The 20670-nt window shown below is 55.5% G+C and overlaps 1 protein-coding gene across 22 annotated transcripts; it reads right to left on the reverse strand.

The window, feature by feature from the left end:
- Nucleotides 1-1076: 1076 nt before the first annotated feature.
- On the reverse strand, nucleotides 1077-20627 carry RASGRP2 (RAS guanyl releasing protein 2). Of its 22 annotated transcripts, XM_078341370.1 has the most exons (18): nucleotides 20481-20627; nucleotides 19791-19911; nucleotides 17321-17464; nucleotides 16545-16647; nucleotides 15988-16050; nucleotides 15507-15638; nucleotides 14568-14718; nucleotides 14197-14370; nucleotides 13921-14037; nucleotides 10781-11062; nucleotides 9939-10016; nucleotides 9576-9698; nucleotides 9151-9266; nucleotides 3941-4082; nucleotides 3649-3685; nucleotides 2763-2942; nucleotides 1460-1541; nucleotides 1077-1297 (listed from the first exon to the last, which is right to left on the reverse strand). In XM_078341370.1, the coding sequence occupies exons 3-18, from the start codon at nucleotides 17391-17393 to the stop codon at nucleotides 1174-1176; spliced, it is 1977 nt and encodes a 658-aa protein (XP_078197496.1). In that variant the 5' UTR covers nucleotides 17394-17464; nucleotides 19791-19911; nucleotides 20481-20627; the 3' UTR covers nucleotides 1077-1173. The 22 variants fall into 22 exon arrangements, with proteins under 22 accessions (XP_078197496.1, XP_078197502.1, XP_017833729.1 ...); XM_078341376.1 differs by lacking the exon at nucleotides 20481-20627 and having other exon boundaries at nucleotides 1460-1524; nucleotides 19791-20090; XM_017978240.4 differs by lacking the exon at nucleotides 20481-20627 and having other exon boundaries at nucleotides 1460-1527; nucleotides 19791-20090.
- Between the last annotated feature and the right edge of the window lie 43 nt (nucleotides 20628-20670).

Consider the following 20670-nt stretch of genomic DNA (forward strand, 5'->3'; position numbering starts at 1 on the left):
AGGGGCGGGGGCCACCCAATGCAGAGACAGGGCTGGGGAGCCCAACATGGGCTAGGCCTTCAGGAGAGAGATAACTGGGAAGAAGGGAGTGGCCCAAAATAAAGAATTGGCCAGAGGGGAGTGAGGCCTCACAGCAGGGATGGGTGTGATGTGGGGAAACCCTGGGGTTGGGGGGCCAGGGCATTCATGGGGGAACTGAGGCCACTGACAGGCCCGACGATACTGTGCTTTGGAGTTAAAACTGCTCAGGTCTCCACCCCCAGTACAATCCCACAGCTGCTGCAGGACATCTCCCAGTTTGGGGGACTGGGGAGGTAGCTCCCATTGTCAGGACTTTTGTCTGGAGTCTCCTGACCCCAGGGGCACCCCGGCCCAGGTTCAGAACCAGCCTCAGAAGTAGCCTTAGCCTTCTTCAGATAGCAGTGACCTCCCCCCACCCAAAACCTCCGTGCCGCAGGCTCAGGAGGGAAGAGCTGGGTTGGGAGAGGCCGCCACCGGAGGCTGAGAGCAGGATCAATATGCATTTCCTCTGGAAGTCACTGTCCTTCCGGCTGGCAGCAGCACCAGGCCAGGAGCCTGCAAGACCGAGGAGTGCAGACCCCCCCCTCCAGGCACAAGCCCAGCAGGGCCCTAGGACTGCCCAGGGCCCTCCGTCACTTCCCTCACAGACAGCAACTCTGCACTGCCCCTTTCCTGCCCACGATTCCTGCAGTGAGGGCCCTGTTGCTGGAAGTGTCTAAGCAGGGCCTGAAAGAACCCTCTGTCCAGCAACAGAATTTTGGCCGTGGGCTGAAGGCTTCGGGTATGCATGACCACTGGGCCCTGCAATTCAGGTGCAAAGACCTACTAGTTTCACATTTTAGATGTCCAAGAACCAGCCTCCTCAAGACCCTAGACCCTCCCCAAGATTCTGTTCCAAGGTTTTCTGCTTCTGAGATTCTTTCCTCCAAGATTCCAGACACATGAGATTCTAGACCTCCCAAGTTTCTCTGACTACAAAGTTCTAGCTCCCAAGATTATCATCCTGTAAAGTATAGCACCCCCCACCCCCGCCCTGGGATTCTAGGCGCTGATGGTGGAGGTTAATTACACGGGCCTTTTTATTCCATCTGGCAAATACAAATATTCACATGAGTCTGTACAACCTTAGGGATGCCAGCCCTGGCCCTGCCCTCAGCTGCATGCCACCCTCAAATCCCACCCCCAGCCCCAGCCTCCTGCCCCAACACCCCCAGGCTCCCTGCTCTGGTTGAAGTCTTTTCTCTCAGGCAGGAATGAGTCCTTGATCCAATCACAGCTGGGAAGAGAAAAACAGGTTGTGAGGAAGACACCCCCTAACAACAAGGTAGACGCCCACCTGGCTTGGGCCATTTGGATAGAGCACCCATTTCCCTGATACTCCCCACCCATACCCCAGCCCTCAGTGGGGAGCTCTGGTGCCAGCTGTGGGAGGACTCACCATCTATTACAAGTGGATGTCAAACACTCCGTCCTCCACCGTCTGTCCTTCCTCCTCACGGATCTCTGCTGGGAGGGGATTGCTGCAGAATACACTCCCAGGTCCCAACCCTTTCCCTCTCCACAGAGGCATCTACATCATGCCAGTAGCAGACCCATCCACCAAAAATCAATTCCCTGCATGACCTAAAGGCCCATTTTTTTTTTTTTTGAGATAGAGTCTTGCTCTTGTCGCACAGGCTGGAGTGCAGTGGTGCGATCTCGGCTTACTGCAACCTCCACCTCCCAGGTTCAAGCGATCTTCTTTGTATTTTTAGAAGAGACAAGGTTTTGCCATGTTGGCCAGGCTGGTCTCGAACTCCTGGCCTCAGGTGATCCACCCGCCTCCACCTCCCAAAGTGCTGGATTACAGGCGTGAGCCACCGCACCCAGGCTCAGCCAGTTTTTGAGGCTTTTTTTCTATGTTTTCATTTTGCCGCAGCTTTTTCACAACCACAGATTTGTCAGCACTGTTTGCTTAAATGTCAATTTTGTGTGTATTTTACATTTTAGACCCCAGCACTTCTGGAAGGCTCAATGCAAATAGATTTATCTTTTCTATTTTTGAGGATGTATGCCCTGTGCCTGCCTCTGCTTTTTAAGGACTTATGCCAACCCAAACGGTTGTGGTCAACTACCTTAGACCCTAGTTTAACTTTAGTTGTTCAGAGTGTTCCCAGCAAAATAATCATTTGGCCTATTGCCATTCAGCAAACTGACCTAAAACCACCAAAGACCCCAAGAGAGCCTCCAGGGCATTATCAGGGCAAGGGATATTTTCTCAGAAGAGCCTCCAGAGCAGCGGAAAAAGGGAAAGGCAAGCCAATGGCTCACATAACAACTTCTCCAACCCTTCATTAATCATGCCAACAAAATAAGGCTGTAACTGGAATCTTGAAGCCTCTTTCACTTTTATACCTCTTTATAAATTAGGGTCTTGGCTGGGCGCAGTGGCTCACGCCTGTAATCCCAGCACTTTGGGAGGCTGAGATGGGTGGATCACCTGAGGTCAGAAGTTTGAGACCAGCCTAATCAACATGGTGAAACCCCAACTCAAAAAAAAAAAATGAGGGTCTCTCACCTCAGCCTGGAAGATCCAGGGCTCTCTGGCCACTTTCTGGCACCCTTACCTGTCCCTTCTTTATTGTCCCACCACAAAAAGAGAATTACGCGCTTTGGAATGGCTTCCATCCTGCATCAGTTAATACTCTGCCACAATGGCTTTGCATCCCTCCCTCCACAGGGTGCAGATGACTCCCTCTTACCTGGAGGCCTGGAGCCTCGCCTGCCAGGGCGGGGCAGGGAGAAGCTGAAAGCGCGGTGATGGTGGCTGTGTGTGGGTGAGGGTGAGGGTGCACACCCCTCCAGGCTCACACTCTGGGCCCTGCGTCGACACTCCACTGACAGGTGATCCTTGCACTGCTTGTGGCAGTTCACACCACAGGCTGGGGGAGGGCAAATGGAGAGCCCAGTCAGGGCCATTGGTCAGAAAACCCTCCATCCCATCCCACAGGCATGCACCCCTCCCCAGGGACGTTTGTTCCTGAGCAGCTGCCCCACCAGAATAAAAGTCCCCTTCCAAAGTGTTCTCATTCTCGTAATTGTTAGTCTACTCCCTCTCCCAACCCACGTTCTCTCTTCCTGGGCAGATGCCTCGCCAAAATAAATGGCCTCTTAAAGGCCACTCCCTTCACATGGATCATCTTGCACCTCTGATTTTGTGGGTTTTTGTGTTCTGTTTTGTTTGTTTGTTTTTTTGAGACAAAGTCTCACTCTTGTCCCCCAGGCTAGAGTGCAATGGTGCGATCTCAGCTCACTGCAATCTCTGCCTCCCAGGTTCAAGCAATTCTCCTGCCTCGGCCTCCCAAGTAGCTGGGATGACAGGTGCCTACCACCACACCTGGCTAATTTTTGTATTTTTAGTAGAGGTGGGGTTTCACCATGTTGGCCAGGCTGGTCTCAAACTCCTGACCTCAGATGATCGCCCACCTCGGCCTCCCAAAGTGCTGGGATTACAGGCGTGAGCCACCATGCCCAGCCATGTGCCTCTGATTTTAAGGTACTTCACTCCTAAGCAATTGCCCCACCAAAATAGTAACTCTCCCAAAAAGAAAACACGGTCCAGCAGCCCTGCCAGTCATTCCAGCTCACCTCGGCATTTGAGGCCCTGCTTGTAGATGCCCAGGATCTGCAATAGAGGAGGGGCCGTGGTGGGAGGACGGATTTAGAGGTGATGGCTCTGCTTCTTCCTTCTTGAGGGTGGGACTGGGGCTTTAGAGCCCGCCTCAGGGCCCGGGGCAGAACAGCAGGAGGAGAGGGAGGTGGAATTAACCATGTTTGCCTGGGTTGAGAAAGGCTCCCGCAGAGGTGGGGCTCGAAGGGAGGGCGGGGCCGGGGCTACAGGGGCGTGGCTTGGACAGTGAGCCGGGAAAGGGGCGCTCACCAGGGCTTTGCAGTGGCGGCAGGCGACCGGGCGCAAGGAGTTGCTCTCCTGGAAGTTGTGTACGAAGCCCATGCGGCCCCCCAGCACAGAGCTGGAGCGCAGGAAATAGGAGACCATCTCCTCCCTGCTGATGCAGCCATCCCTGTGGAGGGTCGGCGCCTCAGCTCGGGTCCTCCCCAGGACCGCCCACCGCTGGCCTAACCCATCCCACTGGGAAACCCCCTACCAAATCAAAGGTTCTCATGGAACTCCTGATTTTGGACTTCTAGAGCAGAGTACTAGGACTAGTCCAAGGGCATTCTGAACTAGGGGTCAGGCAGATGTGGGAACTGCCACCTACCAGTGTGTGGTCTTGGACCTGTCCCTTTTCCTTCTCAGAAGAGTGGCCTGCCCTGCCCACTTCACCACTTGGTATGTAAACTAAAAGGACTGTGTACTTTCCATGGAACCATCAGTCTCGGGCTCCCGAAGTGTACTGTGCAACACCAGTCGGGAGCCCTGAGCTGTAACGAGTTCTGGGACCAGGAGAGATTGGGAAAACGCGCATCCCTTTCACTCTTGCATCATCGTGCTGGAAAGAGCCCTGTAAATCCAGGGTTTCCCACATAGCCCAGGGCTTTCTGCAGAAGCCCCTCTTCACCTTTGAGTACATTTTAGGGAAAGAATGAGCATGTGTTCTAGACCTTGGTTCAAATCGCAGCTCTGCTTCCCTGCCTCTTGAACCGCAGCTGGGTCGTCTCCCTGTGCCTCGCTTTCCTTATCTATGAATGGGTATAATGATCATTCTTACGTTTCATAGGATTTTTGTGAGGATTAAATTAGATAACGCACGTCAAGTGCTTACAACAGTGTCCGCACAGACAGCAAAGTCCTCAGCCACCAGGTGCTATTTCCCATCGACTGGCCCTCATTTGACACTGCCACCTGCTGTATGAGGGGGCTCATAATGTATAATCCAGGTGGTCCTCCAAATCAAGGGAGCATTGGGATAACTGGCCATTTAGAAAAAATATAGGGCGGGGCACAGTGGCTCACGCCTGTAATTTCAGCACTTCAGGAGGCAGAGGCTGGCCGATCATGAGGTCAGGAGTTTGAGACCAGCCTGGACAATATGGTGAAATCCCATCTCTACTAAAAAAAAAAAAAAAAAAAAAAAAATTAGCCAGGCATGATGGCTGGCGCCTGTAGTCCCAGCTACTTAGGAGGCTGAGGCAGGAGAATAGTTGAGCTCAGGAAGCGGAGCTTACACTGAGCCAAGAGCTGACTACTATACTCCAGCCTGGGCCACAGAGCAAGAAGAGAAAAAAAGAAAATGAAAAATATATAAGCCTACATTCTTCCTTCACACTGTGCATGAAAACTAAATTCTCACTGGACTTTATACAGACACTCATGTAAAAAATAAAATTACAAAATTAACTGAAAAGATGTAAGACAGAACGGCCACAGTGGCTCACACCTATAATCCCAGCATTTTGGGAGGCTGAGGCAGTCAGATCACTGAGGTCAGGAGTTTGAGACCAGTCTGGCCAACATGGCAAAACCCCGTCTACTAAAAATACAAAAATTAGCCAGGCCTGGTGACACGTGCCTATAATCCAGCTACTCATGAGGCTGAGGCACGAGAATTGCTTGAACCTGAGAGGTAGAGGTTGTTACGAGCCAAGATCATGCCCCTGCACTCCAGCCTGGGTGACATAGTGAGAGACCCTGTCTCAAAAAAAAAAAGAAAAAAAAAGATATAATAATTGTATAATCTTGAGGGGCTGAGGGCCTTTCTACACAGAACATAAATCTGAGAAGCCATAAAGGAAAAGACTGACATATTGAACACACAAAAGTTTTTCAATTTTATGTGGAAAAAGACAACATAAATGACAGACAGGGAGAAAATATTTGCAAACACATTCAACAGCAAAGGGTTAACATCCATTAACAGAGATTCTAAAAATCAATGAGAAAAAGACCAACAAACCCAGTAGAATAATGGACAAGGAATCTGAACAGGCAATTGACAGAAGAAATACATGGCCAATAAACATACGAAAAGATACCCTACCCCCATTAGTATTAAAGAAATGCAAATTTAACCAAGATACCATTTGCCAGGAAGACTGGCAAAATTGTGAAGCTTTTTATAGCATCCACTGTTGGCGAGGAAGTTGGGAAGCAGGCACTTGTACGCTGCTGATGGGGGTGCAAACTGGTACAACCTTGTCTGAGGTCAGTTTGGCAGTCTCTCTCCTAATTTAGAATGTGCATATCTTTTGATCCAATTATCCCACTTCTAGGAATTTCTCCTACAGAAATACTGGCCTGAGTGGGTCAGTAAAAGGACGTTCACGGCAGCCTGGTGCATAATCGTACTGAAAGCTGCAAGAGTCTACATGTGCATCGGCAGGAGGATGGTTAGGTCAGTGCTGGTCTAGCCTCGCAGTGAATCCTCTGCAGCTGTTCTAATGAATGGGGGAGTTCTACCTTAACCCACATGGAAAGATGTCTGTGATCAAGGGGTAAGTAGAAAGCAAGAACGAAGACAAAAAAAAAAGGCATGTAGTTCTGTCGAGATGGTTTTTAGGCTGGGCGTGGTGGCTCATGCCTCTATCCCAGCACTTCGGGAGGCAGAGGTGGGTGGGTCACCCGAGGTGAGGTCAGGAGTTCGAGACCAGACTGGTCAACATGGTGAAATCCCATCTCTACTAAAAATACAAAAATTAGCTGGGCGTGGTGGTGCATGCCTGTAATCTCAGCTACTGGCGAGGCTGAGGCAGGAGAATTGCTTGAACCTGGGTGGCAGTGGTTGCAGTGAGTCAAGATAGTACCACTGCACTTCAGCCTGAGCAACAGAGTGACTCTGTCTCAAAAAAAAGATGGTGATTTTAAAAAAAGGAAAAGAGGGCCGGGCGCGGTGGCTCATGCCTATAATCCCAGCGCTTTGGGAGGCCGAGGCGGGTGGATCACGAGGTCAAGAGATCGAGACCATCCTGGTCAACAAGGTGAAACCCCGTCTCTACTAAAAATACGAAAATTAGCTGGGCATGGTGGCGCGTGCCTGTAGTCCCAGCTACTCAGGAGGCTTAGGCAGGAGAATTGCCTGAACCCAGGAGGCGGAGGTTGCAGTGAGCCGAGATCATGCCATTGCACTCCAGTCTGGGTAACAAGAGTGAAACTCTGTCTCAAAAAAAAAAAGAAAAAATAAAAAAGAAAAGCCCGCTACTACAAGTACCTGGAAACTGGTTAAAGATATATCAACAAAAGGCCAGGCCTGGCGGCTCACGCCTGTAATCCCAGTACTTTGGGAGGCCGAGACAGGTGGATCACCTGAGGTCAGGAGATCTAGACCAACCTGGCCAACATGGTGGAAACCTGTCCTTATTGAAAATACAAAAATTAGCCAGGCATAGTTGGGGGCACCTGTAATCCCAGCTACTCGGAAGGCTGAGGCAGGAGAATTGCTTGTACCCAGGAGGTGGAGGTTGTGGTGAGCCACGATCGCACCATTACACTCCAGCCTGGGCAACAAGGGCAAAACTCCATCTCGAAAAAAAAAAAAGAAGATATATCAACAATTGCTATAAATGCATAGATAATTTTATAAGAAAGAAATGAAAACCCTCAAATTCCAGAAACAAAGAGGGAGCTTTACAATGAAGCGGTGAGCCGGGACTGGTCCTGGGGGTGGGTGCTGGTCTCCCTCCTGCTGAACCAGTGCTAGGTTTTGACACCCAACCAGGGCTTCCCCCTCACCAACACACACACACACACACACACACACACACACACACACACACACAAAGGGCCTGGGGCCTGCAGGAGGTGGAGGGTTAAGGCTGAGGCTGCTGCATAAAGCCAAGGCCTTCAAGGTCTCAAACGGTCATCCTCACTTTTCAGTGGTCTAGATAAAAATCCACCCACCAACCTAGGGAGATAACATGGAACTCAACTACCTCTGCCTAAACTCTAGGAGGAGAAATAAAGCAGCTATGATAAAAGCCACAAGCAGAACTGGATTTATACTCTAATCCTGTTTGTCCATGAAACGGACACCAAACAAACAAAATCTCTGTCAATGTGCACATGCCTGGGAAAAAAGACCCACATGCTGCCAAGCTTAATATTGTTCACAGTGTGTTTAATCATGGCAACTTCTGCCAGTGGAACAGAAGACAGGAAACTTTCATTTCTTCCTGTTTTTGCTTTTTCGGGTTTTTTGATGGGGTGGTCTCACTCAGCCACCGAGGCCGAAGTGCAGTGGCGTGATCATAGCTCACTGCAGCCTCAACCTCCCGGGCTCAAGGGATCCTCCTGCCTCAGCCTCCTGAGTTATAGGCACATACCACCCATCTCCATGCAGTGAGCTGAGACTGTGCCACTACACTCCAGCCTGAGTGACAGAGTGAGACTCTGTCTCAGAAATAATGATTATTATTATTATTATTCTTTTTGGTAGAGACAGAGTCTTCCTATGTTGCTTAGGCTGGGCTTGAACTCCTGGCCTCAATCGATCCTCTGACCTCAGTCTCCCAAAGTGCTAGGATTACAGGCATGAGCCACCATGCCTGGACTCTCACTTCTTACTTTAAACACTGTGCTCACTATAAATTTATTTTACTACCTACATTTTATTTTACCATGGATTTCTGTAATGAGCAAATAAAAAACAACAGATTTTTGAAATACAGGTAACATTAAAAAATAAATCGACCTGAGATGGACTGTAAATTTTGAATAGAGCTTTGTCTGCTTAGCAAAAATAGGGCATGAATACGGCTGCAGAGGGCATGTCTAACCTACTTCAGAGAACCAGCTGTTTTTCCAAATTGTCCACATATGAATTGTTGATACGCAAGTGGGTGCTGCTGATTACAAACCTTTCTTATCTATTCATTAAAACAAGCTATCCAGGAGCTCGACTTGCCCATACTTCTTGACAGCTGTGAGCTGTGAGCACTTCTATAGCCACAGTCCCCAGGCCACCAAGACTCGGGTGGAGCCCCCCGCCCATTTGTCTGAATCCAGGAGATACCACTGGGCCTTCACAGCTGGTAGCCTCTCCTCCCCACAAAAGGAAGCGCCCCTTCCCACACTGGCAGTTTCCCAGGCCAAGATCATCTGGCTCAGTGGCCTCATCTTGCACACAGGAAACTGAAGCCCAGGCGGAAGTAGGCTGGGCTGCCTTCCCTCTCCCCCAGGCCCCCAACCCTCCTCACTGGTTCTGGTCGAGGTCCCCAAAGGCGCTGAGGTAAGGGAAGTTCCCACGGATGATCTGGAACTCTTCCTGTGAGATGTGGCCATCCCCATCGACGTCAAAGTTCCGGAACACAGACTGGGGCACACAGAGGGACACACAGAGCCAGGAGAGGGGAGAGTAAAGGGGACGTCAGGTCCTGTCCCTTCCCATGTTCCCAGTCCCTGTGATGAGGTGTGTCTCAGAGAGGTCTCCAACACTGCCCCCATTCCATACCCCCGCCCTACCCATGGGTGCCTCAGCCCCATGAAGCTGGCCTGCCAGGCCCTGTGACTCCTGGGGGCTGAGTGCTGGGTCTTGAACAGAACACTCATGCTGGCTCCCAGGGCAGTGCTCCGGCAAACTGGGCTCTTGCCGCCACACTGCTCAGGCTCCTTGGGAGCTCACCTCCACCATCTTCTCGATGTGCTCCACCACGAGGGCCTGATCCAGCTTGGGTTTGGCAGCCGAGGTCCACTCGTCCAGCACCGGGGGCCGGGGTGGCGGGGTGCAGCTTGTGGGGCTGGTTGGCTATGGAAATGGTCAGGCCTGAGCTAGGGCCAGAGGCAGAGGGAACCCAGAGCCCAGGGGAACAGGAAGGGGAATCCCTGGGAGAGGGAAGACTGCCCAAGACCACTGCCCACCCCCCCCAGGATGCCTCTGTCCTTCAAGAAGGATGAGTGAGGTGGCTGCTAAGAGCTCTTCCTGTCCTCACATCCTGGGATTCTCAGGAGGGAGAGGCAGAGTGGGGAGGAGGAAGTCCCCTCTCACCGAGGACTTGGAGCGCGGCTCCCGCTGCAGGGATAGCTGGTACAGCTCATCCTCCGTCTGATACTGATCCAGAGAAACCTGGGACACACAGGTCTCATCACACCCACTGGCCTCTGCCCGCAGCCACAGACCCCAGGGCCAAAGTTCTACCTAGAGGCCACAGCTCAGCCCAGAGCTAGAGTCAGAAGCTAGACTCAAGACAAAGCCTGGTTTAGAACACAGCACACAGCAACCGCACGCCGTCCCAGCACACAGATCAGACCACAGCGTGGACCCAAACATTGAACACAAATATTGCCAAGATCTCAGCGAAGAAACCAGGTCAGAACCCAGCCACAAGCTCTGATTTCAACCCTGATCCCGTCCAGAGCCCAGAAGCAGCTAAGAGCCCACTCCAAACCCTAATACCTAAGCCCCAGCCCAATGTCTAGAACCTCATCTGGATCTAAACCAGAATGTAACTCCCACCCTAGACCCCAAGACCAAGTGCAAAGCCAAGCCCAGAACTTCACTCCGAGCTGGGGCCATGCTTAGAAACCACCCCAGCCCACAGAACACAGAGCTTAGCCCAGCCCTAGAACACAACTCACTGTCAGAACTTAACCCGGGACTCAGGCCCAGCTCAAACTGCCACAGTCCACATGCCAGCCTGGAGATCAGACCTCAGTCCACAGACCAGAGCCTGAAGCCCTCCTCAGCATCCACTCCAATCCCCAGAGCCCAGGCCAGACCTCAGTTCCTGGCCAGAACCCAGAGCCCCAGGCCACGCCCACAGCTAGGACCCTCAGGAACTGTCAGCCCCTGGTGCCCAGCTCCCCACCTCCCTGCCCCTTGCTCCTCACCGTGAGCAGGCTGAGCAGATCAGGGTTGGCCTGTACTGGTGGCCGAAGGCTGGTCACCATGGCCAGCTCCTCCAGGATGCTAAAGAGCTGCTTCATCTTGGCCCCGTTGAGCCGGGTCCGGGCTGGGTCCAGCCAGTCAGGCAGTGCCAGCTGCAGGGCCACCAGGTCCTTGAGATGCACACCCAGGATGGGGAAGCGGAAACCCACACAGGCCGCCAGACGGCGCCGGTAGTTGCCATAATTGCCTGTCGCAGTCACTAGTTCTGTGAGACCTTCCCAGAGCTGGGGAACAAAAGGCATAGGGTCATAACCCCTCCAGCTATCCTCCTCACCTCAGCCTTGGAGTCAGGGTCAGGGACAGGGTCAGAGACAAGGGAAAGAGTAAAATCCTCCCTTACTCTCCCCCAGAACTGGCTCTCTCAGCCCCTGGGGTTGAATCCACTGCCATGAATTCAAGGCAATACCCACTGCCAAACACACCCCACCTCTAAACCAGGTCTGGATGCAGGGTATCATCAACATTTAACAGAAAAATAAACAGAGGCTCAGGGAGGCAAGGACAATGACCTGGAAGAAGGTACTCAGCTGCCCTGTCCAAACTGGAAAAACCCATTGGGCGCAGTGGCTCACGCCTGTAATCCCAGCACTTTGGGAGGCTGAGGCGGGTGGATCACCTGAGGTCAGGAGTTCGAGACCAGCCTAACCAACATGGAGAAACCCTGTCTCTAGTAAAAATACAAAATTAACCAGGTGTGGTGGCCGGCACCTGTAATCCCAGCTACTCAGGAGGCTGAGGCAGGAGAATCACTTGAACCCAGGAGGCAGAGGCTGTGGTGAACCAAGATCACACCATTGCACTCCAGCCTGGGCACTAAGAGCAAAACTCCATCTAAAAAAAAAAAAACTGGAAAAATCCCAACATTCAACAATAGAATCAATACATAAATTGGGGTAGGCTAGGCGTGGTGGCTCACGCCTGTAATCCCAACAATTTGGGAGGCTAAAGTGGACCGACTGCTCGAGCTCAGGAGTTGGAGACCAGCCTCGGCAACATGGTGAAACGCTGTCTCTACTAAAAATACAAAAAATTAGCCAGACGTGGTGGTGCAAGCCTGTAATCCCAGCTACTTGGGAGTGTGAGGCACAAGAATCACTTGAACCTGGGAGTGGAGGCTACAGTGATCTGAGATCCCACTGCACTCCAGCCTGGGCAACAGAGTGAGACTCTGTCTCAAATAAATAAATAAATAAATAAATAAATAAATAAACTGAGGTAGACTTACAATAAAATATTATATGGCAATGAAAATGAAAAAAACAATTGCTCCACATAACAGAATGAAAAGACTCTCAGAACCATGTGGAATGAAAGAAGCAAGACATACAATAACACAAACAACATTCCATTCATAGAAAGTTCAGAACAGACGACAAAAAGCCCACATTGTTTTGGGCTGAATACCTAGGTGGTGAAGCTATAAAGAAAAGCAAGATCGTCATGGCAAAATCTCGGGGAGGGAGCTATGCTCTAAGGTGCTGGGCGCTTTGGGTCCTGGGAAGATTCTATTTCCCAACCTGCCAGTAGTTACACAGCATTTTCTTTACAATTTTTCTTTAAACTATTCATATGGTTTGTTTGTTGGTCTGTTTGAGATGAAGTCTTGCTCTGTCGCCAGGCCAAAATACAGAGGTGCAATCTTGGCTCACTGCAACCTCTGCCTCTCAGGTTCAAGTGATTCTCCTGCCTCAGCGTCCTGAGTAGCTGGGATTACAGGCACCTGCCAGCACACCCAGATCATTTTTGTATTTTTAGTAGAGACAGGATTTCACCATGTTGGCCAGGATGGTCTCGATCTCTTGACCTCATGATCTGCCCACCTTGGCCTCCCAAAGTGCTGGGATTACAGGGGTGAGCCACCACACCCAGCCTATTCGTATGTTTTTATATACTTTTCTTTTTTTGAGACAGAGTCTCACTCTGTCGGCCAGGCTGCAGCGCAATGATGCAGTCCTGGCTCACTGCAACCTCCACCTCCCAGGTTCAAGCAATTCTCCCCCTGCCTCAGCCTCCCAAGTAGCTGGGATTACAGGCGCACCACCACACCCAGCTAAGTTTTGTATTTTAGTAGAGATGGGGTTTCACCATGTTGGCCAGGCTGGTCTACAACTCCAGACCTCAAGTGATCCGCCCCCCTCGGCCTCCCAAAGCACTGGGACTACAGGCGTAAGCCACCACACTTGGCCTCATATATTTTTACAGACTTTTCGACATGTATATTATTCAGTACTTCAAAAATAATAATAAATGAAAGAGAAGGAAAAGTAGCAAGGCGCAATGGCTCATGCCATAACCTCAGCACTTTGGGAGGCCAAGGCAGGTGGATCACTTGAGCCAAGGAGCTCGAGACCAGACTGGGTATTGTGGCAAAAGCCCATCTCTACAAAAATAATAAGAATAATAATATAAAGCCGGGCGCAGTGGCTCACGCCTGTAATCCAAGAACTTTGGGAGGCTGAGGCAGGTGGATCACCTGAGGTCGGGAGTTTGAGACCAGCCTGACTAACGTGGAGAAACCCCATCTGTACTGAAAATACAAAATTAACTGGGCATGGTGGTACATGCCTGTTATCCCAGCTACTCAGGAGGCTGAGGCAGGAGAATCACTTGAACCCAGGAGATGGAGGTTGTGGTGAGGCAAGATCAAGCCATTGCACTCCAGCCTGGGCAACAAGAGCAAAACTCCATCTCAGAAAAATAATAATAATAATAATAATACAAAAATTAGCCAAGCATGACAGCATACACCTGTAGTCCCAGCTACTCAGGAGGCTGAGGTGGGAGGATTCACTGAGCATAGGAGTTCAAGGCTGCAGTGAGCTGTGGTTGCACCACTGCACTCCAGTCTGGACAACAGAGAACCCGTCTTAAAAAAAAAAAAAAAATTAAGCTTTGGGGTCCAGGACAACCTGAGTCCCTACTCTGCTGCTGCCATTGTGCAAACTGGGAAAAGCACTGAACCCCTCTGAGCCTGTTTCCACATCTGTCAAATGAGGACAGTTGTGTCCAGCCCCCAGTGCTGCTGGGTGGACCCAGTGAAGGCAGATCCGGGAAGCAGCAGCCGCTCCCCAGTCCTAGGCACCTTGATGGTCTCAGGGCTAACATGGCTGTGGGTCTCCTTGAGGCGGGAGATGGAGCTGTGGCTCAGGCCCCCGACCACTGCCATCAGTGTGTTGAAGTTCTGCAGCTGCAGCAGCTTCTGCAAGGCAAATGGGGAGGAGAGGCAGGGAGTCACTGAGTGGGCCCAGAATTTGGCCTAGCCTTTCTGGAGAGAAGGCAATGGCTTAGGGGAAAGGAAGGGTTGGCCTGACTGGCATGTGGGGAGAGTTGGGAGACACAGGGAGGGAGGGGCAGGCACCTCCGCCACGTGGACAAAGTGTGTGATGACCAGGGCCCGCTGCGGGGCTGTGGGTTTGCTGAGGATCATGAGCTGCACCCACTGTGAGACGCTGTTGAAGAGGGAGATGAACCGCTCCAGGACAGGGTTGTCCACAGTGCAGCCATGAGTCACAAAACTGTGATAGTCCTGGAACTGGAGGCAGGAGGAGTGGCCTCAGCCCCTTCCCAACCTCCCCGCTCACCAGTGGCCACTCCTCACCCTCCAGCCATCCTTCGGTTACACTGAAACCCCTGATGAACCCTGTGACCCAGCCTACTCCAGGGACCCTGCCCCTCCAAAACCCCCTTCCAGCCCACCCTGGACCCCTGACTCCCACCCTTGGGCCGCACCAGGATCTTGCAGAAGGAGCGATACTCCAAGTAGGTGAGATGCTCCGCCAGCTCCAGGGGCTCCAGGTGGTCGAACAACAGGGACATCTTGCGCTTCTTCTGTCCCATAGGGTTCCGCTGAGTCACCTGCCGCTTCCACTTGTAGGTAGGGCTGTAGGGACAGGGGGAGTGAGCCCTTTGCTGAACACGTGCATTGCTCGTGATCCCCCGCTCACACGGACACGCCATTCATGCTGACTGAGGACCTACACCTACACAATGTGAGGCACTGTCCTAGGCACAAATGTTCCCAGTCCCAGGAACTCCTCCACCTCTCCTCACACCCCGTCATGCACTCAACACACGTTTGTGAACAACGTACTCTGTGCCAGGCACTGTGCTAGGCGCTGGGAATACAGAGATGAGTAAGACAACGGTTCCTGCCCTCGAGGAGCTCACAGTCTACTGAGGGAGACAGACACAGAAACATATGATCACAAAACAGCGTGACACATGTACAGAGGTCTTTGTACAGGACTCTGTACAAAGTGCCATGGAGAACAGAGGAGGCAATGACAAATTCTACCCTGGAAGAGCCCTGAACCCTCAGAGCCCATGAAGACTTCATGCCTGAGCTGAGGCTTGGTAACATGGAGGAGGCAGCAAGGGGATGATATGAACAGAGCACCATGGTGGGAAAGGACTCTGGAACTCAGGCCATGGGGAGGGGACCCACTCGGCTGCAGGAGGAGGTGTGTGGGAATGGCAGTGGGCAGTGGAAGATGAGGCACAAACACCAAGGCTGCCCAGAGGAGGCATATTGAAGGCAATATGGAGCCATGGAAGGTTTTAAGCGAGAGAGTGACATGACCCTCACTCATTCAATTCAACAGACATTTATTAAGCAAAGATGGTATAGAATAGTGAGTGCCCCCAGCCCTCTCTGCTCCCCCCACGCACACGCTGTCTATGTCGATGAGGCTGCTGTGCCGCCGGTTCCCTTCTTGGTCTAGCAGAGCCTTTAGCTCCTTGATCTGCTCAGCGAGCTCTGGGTTCAAGTCGAACTCCGCTGGGAAGGCAGAGATCCAGTACCTGGAGGAGCAGGGAGTCACCCAAAACAGCCCCTCCATCAACACCCAGCGGGCTGCAAGGCACTATTTTAGATTGCAGTCACCCACGGAGGAGCCTCAAACTATGGTTCCAGCTCTTTCCTTCTCCAAGTGTACATGAGACCCTTGAGACAACCACCCGCACTGCGCAGAAAAGAAATGGAAGGTCCAGACCCATGAAGGGGTGAGCCTGTGGCAGCCCAGCCCACCCGGACAAACCAGGGTTCAAACCCACTCCCAGAAGCGCAGCACCCTGCCCCCTCCTTCAGGCCAGCCTGAAGCCAGAGAGAAGGGAGAATGGGGAGGAGCCAGAGCCCTGGGGAAAGACTCACCTGACCAGGTGGCATGTTTTCACCTGCAGGGAATTGGAGTTGTCCTTCCGGGATTGTTGGTAGGTAAAGGAGAGAGTTAAGGAGGCCGCCTAACTCTAGAAAGGGAGGCCTAAGTGGATGGAGGCTGGGGGCGGGGCCTGGCTCTAGGAGTTCTAGGGATGGGGCCTGCTCTCAGGTGGGATGCTGGGGGTGAGGCCTGCACTCTGGGGGGATTGGAGGTGGGGGTAAAGGATGAGGTGCGGAGGAAGGCTGAGAGCAGAGCCAGGCTCTGAGAGAGATGCAGGAGGTAGACCGGGCCTGGAGCTGGGGCAGGCCCTAGACTCAGGAGGAGGGCAAGGGCTCTGCTGGGGACAGAGCCTGGGGGCAAAGCGGGGTCACCAGGGGTGAGTGAGGAGGGGGCAGAGCCTGGGCCCTAGCTGGAGGCTGGGGGATGCCTGAGCTCTGGGATAAGAAGCGGCCTATGCTTAGGGGCCAGGCTGATTCTGAGCCTGGGCTGGTCAGAGGGGCTGAGCATGGGCTCCGACGGCGGGCGCCTTGGCAAGGCCGGCGAAGGATATATGTGGAGCAGCTTGGCCGCCAGCTCAGAGGAGGGGATGTACCAGGGGTGCATCATGAGGAACATGCGCACCAGCTGCGGGTCCCGCACCTTCCCGGAGTCATCTGACTCGGAAGGGTCAAAGACAAGAGGCTGAGCTGGGTCCGCAGCGACCAGGCCTCACTCCCACCCCGCAGCCCGCCCGGTGTCAGCCCCTCGGGTGCACGCCCGACCCCGCCCACCTCCTGCTTGCCCAGGTCTCCGAGAGCAGAAGGCAAATTAGAGAGGAAAGGTGGGGTGGGCGACGGATAGGCAGGCTCTGAGAACTGGAGGAGGGGAGCGCCCGAGCCGCCCATCATCCGGAGGGGAACCAGCTGGGGCGGAAGGAGCCTGGGTTCCCCAGGGTCAAAAATCCAGAGGTCATTTCCTGAGCGCTTGGAGGAAGGGGCACCCCTTCACCAGATAAGCCGCCCCCCATTGTCCGGAAACAGCTCTCAGGCCGGAGATACCAAGTTCCTCCGGATCCCCCGGGAGACTGATAATGCCCCTCATTTGTCAGAGTCCGGGACCCGGCCCTCCCTTCGCCGCCGCTGGGGAAGGCTGGACAAGGGAAACCTCATCTGTGAAGGGCGTGCGTGTCTGCCCTGCGATGCAGAGGAGGCTTTCGTTAGAGACTGCACGCTGATGAGCTGGGTGGGTCGGGACCAGGGCTGTACCTTGGAGGGTGCCTGGGAGGCAGGGACCCAGGCTCAGACTCCGGGCTGGGCTCAGGTCCGTGTGCCCTCCCTAGCTACTCACCGAAGGCTTCGATGCACCCGCGGAGCAGCTCCTCCACCGTGCAGCCCTTGTCCAGGTCCAGGGTGCCCGCCATGGCCGCTGGCGCGGGGTGGCCTGGGCCCAAGCTGCGCTCCCGGAGCCTCCCACCGGGCTCGGACCGAACCCCTGTCCCGGGAGAGGCAGAGCGGGAGTCTGCGGAGGCGCGGGCGCGGGAGCGGCCCTGCGGGCAGGAACGGGGCGGGGCAGGCACGCCCCCTGCTGGGCAGGGGCGGAGTTGTCCACCGCGGCCACTCCCGGGGTTAAACGGTTTGGCCCGGGATGGTGCAACCCTCCAGTTGGGAAACGAACCCGCCGAGAGGCTTCCGGCCTACCCTTGGAGTCCCGGAAGGGCCGAAGGGCTTCACAAGGATGGGGACGAGCCAGGATCCCAGGGCTGGCTGGCACCCCAGGCCCCGCAGGCCCCCTTCTCCTCGCGCCCTCTCCCCAGAGGCACCTGCAGCACCCCGAAGCTCCGCTCTGTGCCCCACCCGCTTCCCTCCCTCCACAGCCTCCCTTCCCCCGCAGGGTTATTTTGGGAACCCAGAGCCTGAGGGGACCTCGGAGGAATTTCTCCCTGGGATGGGAGGGGGAGGAGAGAACCCAGGCGTCCTGCCCGCCTCGCCCCCTCTCGGGAGCCCGGGAAGGCGAGGCGGGGTTATGGCGGCCCCCAGGGGCCTGTCCTAGGGGAGGCGGACTAGATGGGAGAGGAACATTCCTAGGGCGGGGGGAGCCCGCTGCGACCAGGAGGCGTCAGCGGGAAGACTGAGCCTGGGAACTGAGCGCTCCCTGGCCACCACTGCAAAGGTCCCAGGGCTCCCAGCTCAGCTCGTCCACAGGCCATCTTCCTCCCTATCCCTGCTCCTGACCCCAGCCCCGGCCCCCCGCGTACAGGCGAACTGTGAGCGCGCAAGAAGCAGGGTGTCCAGAGGGGGGCGCTCGCGCCGGGGGTGGCCGGTGCGTGTATGACACCATTAGCAACTCCGGTCACTGGCGGGGTCATACGTATCCTGGCAGGGGCAAACACTCTCTCCACACCCAAGTTATTCGTCGGAGGCCCAGGACCTACGTGGAGATGCAGGCGCCCGCACTTACACGCACCGGGCCACAGGCACCGGCCTCCCATCCTCAGTCTCCCACACACAATGGCACCGACGCCCTGGGCACACCTGCACGAAGGAACCCTCAGGAACACATACCCAGCTGTCTACCCCAGAATGCAAACCCGCAGACGAGCTCGCCTTCTGGACCCGCTGTTCACTTGAGCCAGGCCAGCCTCGAGTCCCGCGGCCACAGCGGCGCTGACATCCTCACACGTGTGCACACACGCAAGGCAGTGCCTCTCCACGCATGTACACTCCCACACACATGCACACACCCCCGTGGGTGCGCACGCCCATTCCGTCGCCCCCCTCCCATTTGCGGTACAAGCCCCGCCCTGCGGCCCCAGCGTCCTGACTCCCCTCACTTCCAGATTTTGGCAGAGCCTTGCCCCACGGAAAGGTACCCCAGCCCTACACAGACTCCCCCCACCCTCGGCTGGAAGACCGGGGAGCTCCAGGACTGAGTTCTTAGGTGGACTTTTCCTAGGAGCCACCCAGAGCCGTCCCCGCCTGGCTCTGCCGCTTCCTCGTGTGACCTTGAGAATCACTTTGCCTCTCGGAGCCTCAATTTTCTCATCTGTCAAATGGGGGTTCGCGGGGGAGGGCCCCGCTGGGACTTGGCTGGGAAAAGCCTGGTGCGCCGAGGAGGTCCCCCGCCCTCCGGGGGGTCTAGCGCGCCTCAGCTCTCGTGGCCACTGCTCCTCTCCCGACCCTGGCCGCAGACTCCCCACCCGCGCGCCGCCCCCAACCCGCCTGCGCCGCCCCGGTGGGGGTCCCTGGGGGCGCCCTCCTCTGCCTGGAGCCCCGCCCGAGCTCGCTCACTCACTCTTGGGACCTGCCGCAAGGAGCCCGCACCGGCCCGACCGGCCCCACCTCCGTGCGCTCCCGCCCGCCGGCCTCGCTGCGGCTGCGGCTCCCGCCCGCTTTCCGCGCCGCGGCCCCGCTCCCCGCCGCCCCGCCCCCGCGCCGGGCCGCCCCCTCCCCTCTCCGCCCCTGCGCCGGGCTCCGCACCACCGGCTGCGCCTCCCCCACTGGGGGCTCCCTCTCGCCCCGCAAGCGGCGGTCTCTGCGGCAGCTTAGCCCCTCCTCTGCCGCGCCGCCCCGGAGGCCAGGGCAGTGGGCTGGGGGCTGCGCCACTGGCTGCCCCAAGGGTAGGCGAGCGGAGACCAGGCCCCGCGGGACGCGGAGGGGGGACCCAAACGAAGAGCCCCTCCCCCCACCCTAACGCCCCAGTGCCCCCCGCCCTGCCTGGGTGTCGGGCGGAGGAAGCCGGGAGGGGCAGGAAGCGGACTGCGGTGGGGAAGGGGCGCCCCGCCCAGCCCCCAGCCCGGGTTCCTGTTTTCGAGACAAACCGTTCCCACGGGGCTAACCCGGCCCGGGACCGGGCGTCTTCCTGTAGGCAGCGGGAGGCACAGGCCTGGTGGTGGTCGGGGCGTGGGGACAGCGGGTCCTTGAGATCGTCTGGGGGAGGGGCTAGGACAAGAATGGGAACATTTTGGGGAGAGGGGCCTGTGGGGAGCGAGGAATGAAATCGTGGCTACCTGGAGAGGCAGCCTGGATCTGGGAATGGGGGCGGGGGGCCAGTTCTCACAGGAGGAACGCGGCCCGGGAAGCCTGGCTCCCCACAGGGCCGAATGGAAAGGGAAAGCCGCAGGTGGCGGTGGGTTTTCCGCAGCTTGGAGATTGGAGGCCTGGAGGCCGGGCCGGCAGGGAGGAACTTGGGAGGGGCAGCCGCAGGCAGTTGGGGTCCCCACTAGCCGGGCCTACGAGGGCGGGTAACGGTTTCCTGCCATTTGGCTTCAAACACACTCACTGTGAAACCACCGACCCCAAACCACCCTTCCGAGGCGTGCCCTTCCCAGCCTCGGCGCGGGGGACCCAGGACCGCCCCTGCACCTCAGTCTTGGTAATGTAAGACCTAGAAACAGGCCCTTTCTGTTCCTCAGTTTCCCCATAATAAAGAGTGACACTGGCCTAGCCTAGACGGTCTGCGAGTGTTCCCTGCCCTAACAGTCCCCCGACTTTGCATCGAGCGTAGCCACCTGCTAAGAGACCCTTAAACGCCGCAGTAGGGCGGGGCTAAGGGCGGAGCCAAGAAGGCGCTGAGTTTCCACGGCTTCCTCCCGCTCCTGGGTCCTGCCCCCGACAGCGTGGATTCTCCGTGGTCCGGGAGGCCTCAGCCCGAGTCCCGGTTCCCAGCCCCGGTGGGCCCCACCCAGGCAGACGCCCCGC

This window comes from Callithrix jacchus, chromosome 10, assembly GCF_049354715.1.
Source record: "Callithrix jacchus isolate 240 chromosome 10, calJac240_pri, whole genome shotgun sequence".
Classification (NCBI taxonomy): Eukaryota; Metazoa; Chordata; class Mammalia; order Primates; family Cebidae; genus Callithrix; species Callithrix jacchus.

What these genes read in the sequence shown, in the direction of transcription:
- RASGRP2 (XM_078341370.1), bottom strand. Translation starts at nt 17,393, where the DNA reads ATGGCGGGCACCCTGGACCTGGACAAGGGCTGCACGGTGGAGGAGCTG. An exon ending in GCGGCCAAGCTGCTCCACAT is followed by an intron (nt 16,051 to 16,544) that starts ATATCCTTCGCC and finishes TCTCTCCTTTAC; the next exon opens with CTACCAACAATCCCGGAAGG. An exon ending in CTCATCGACATAGACAGCGT is followed by an intron (nt 14,719 to 15,506) that starts GTGCGTGGGGGG and finishes CTGTCCCTACAG; the next exon opens with CCCTACCTACAAGTGGAAGC.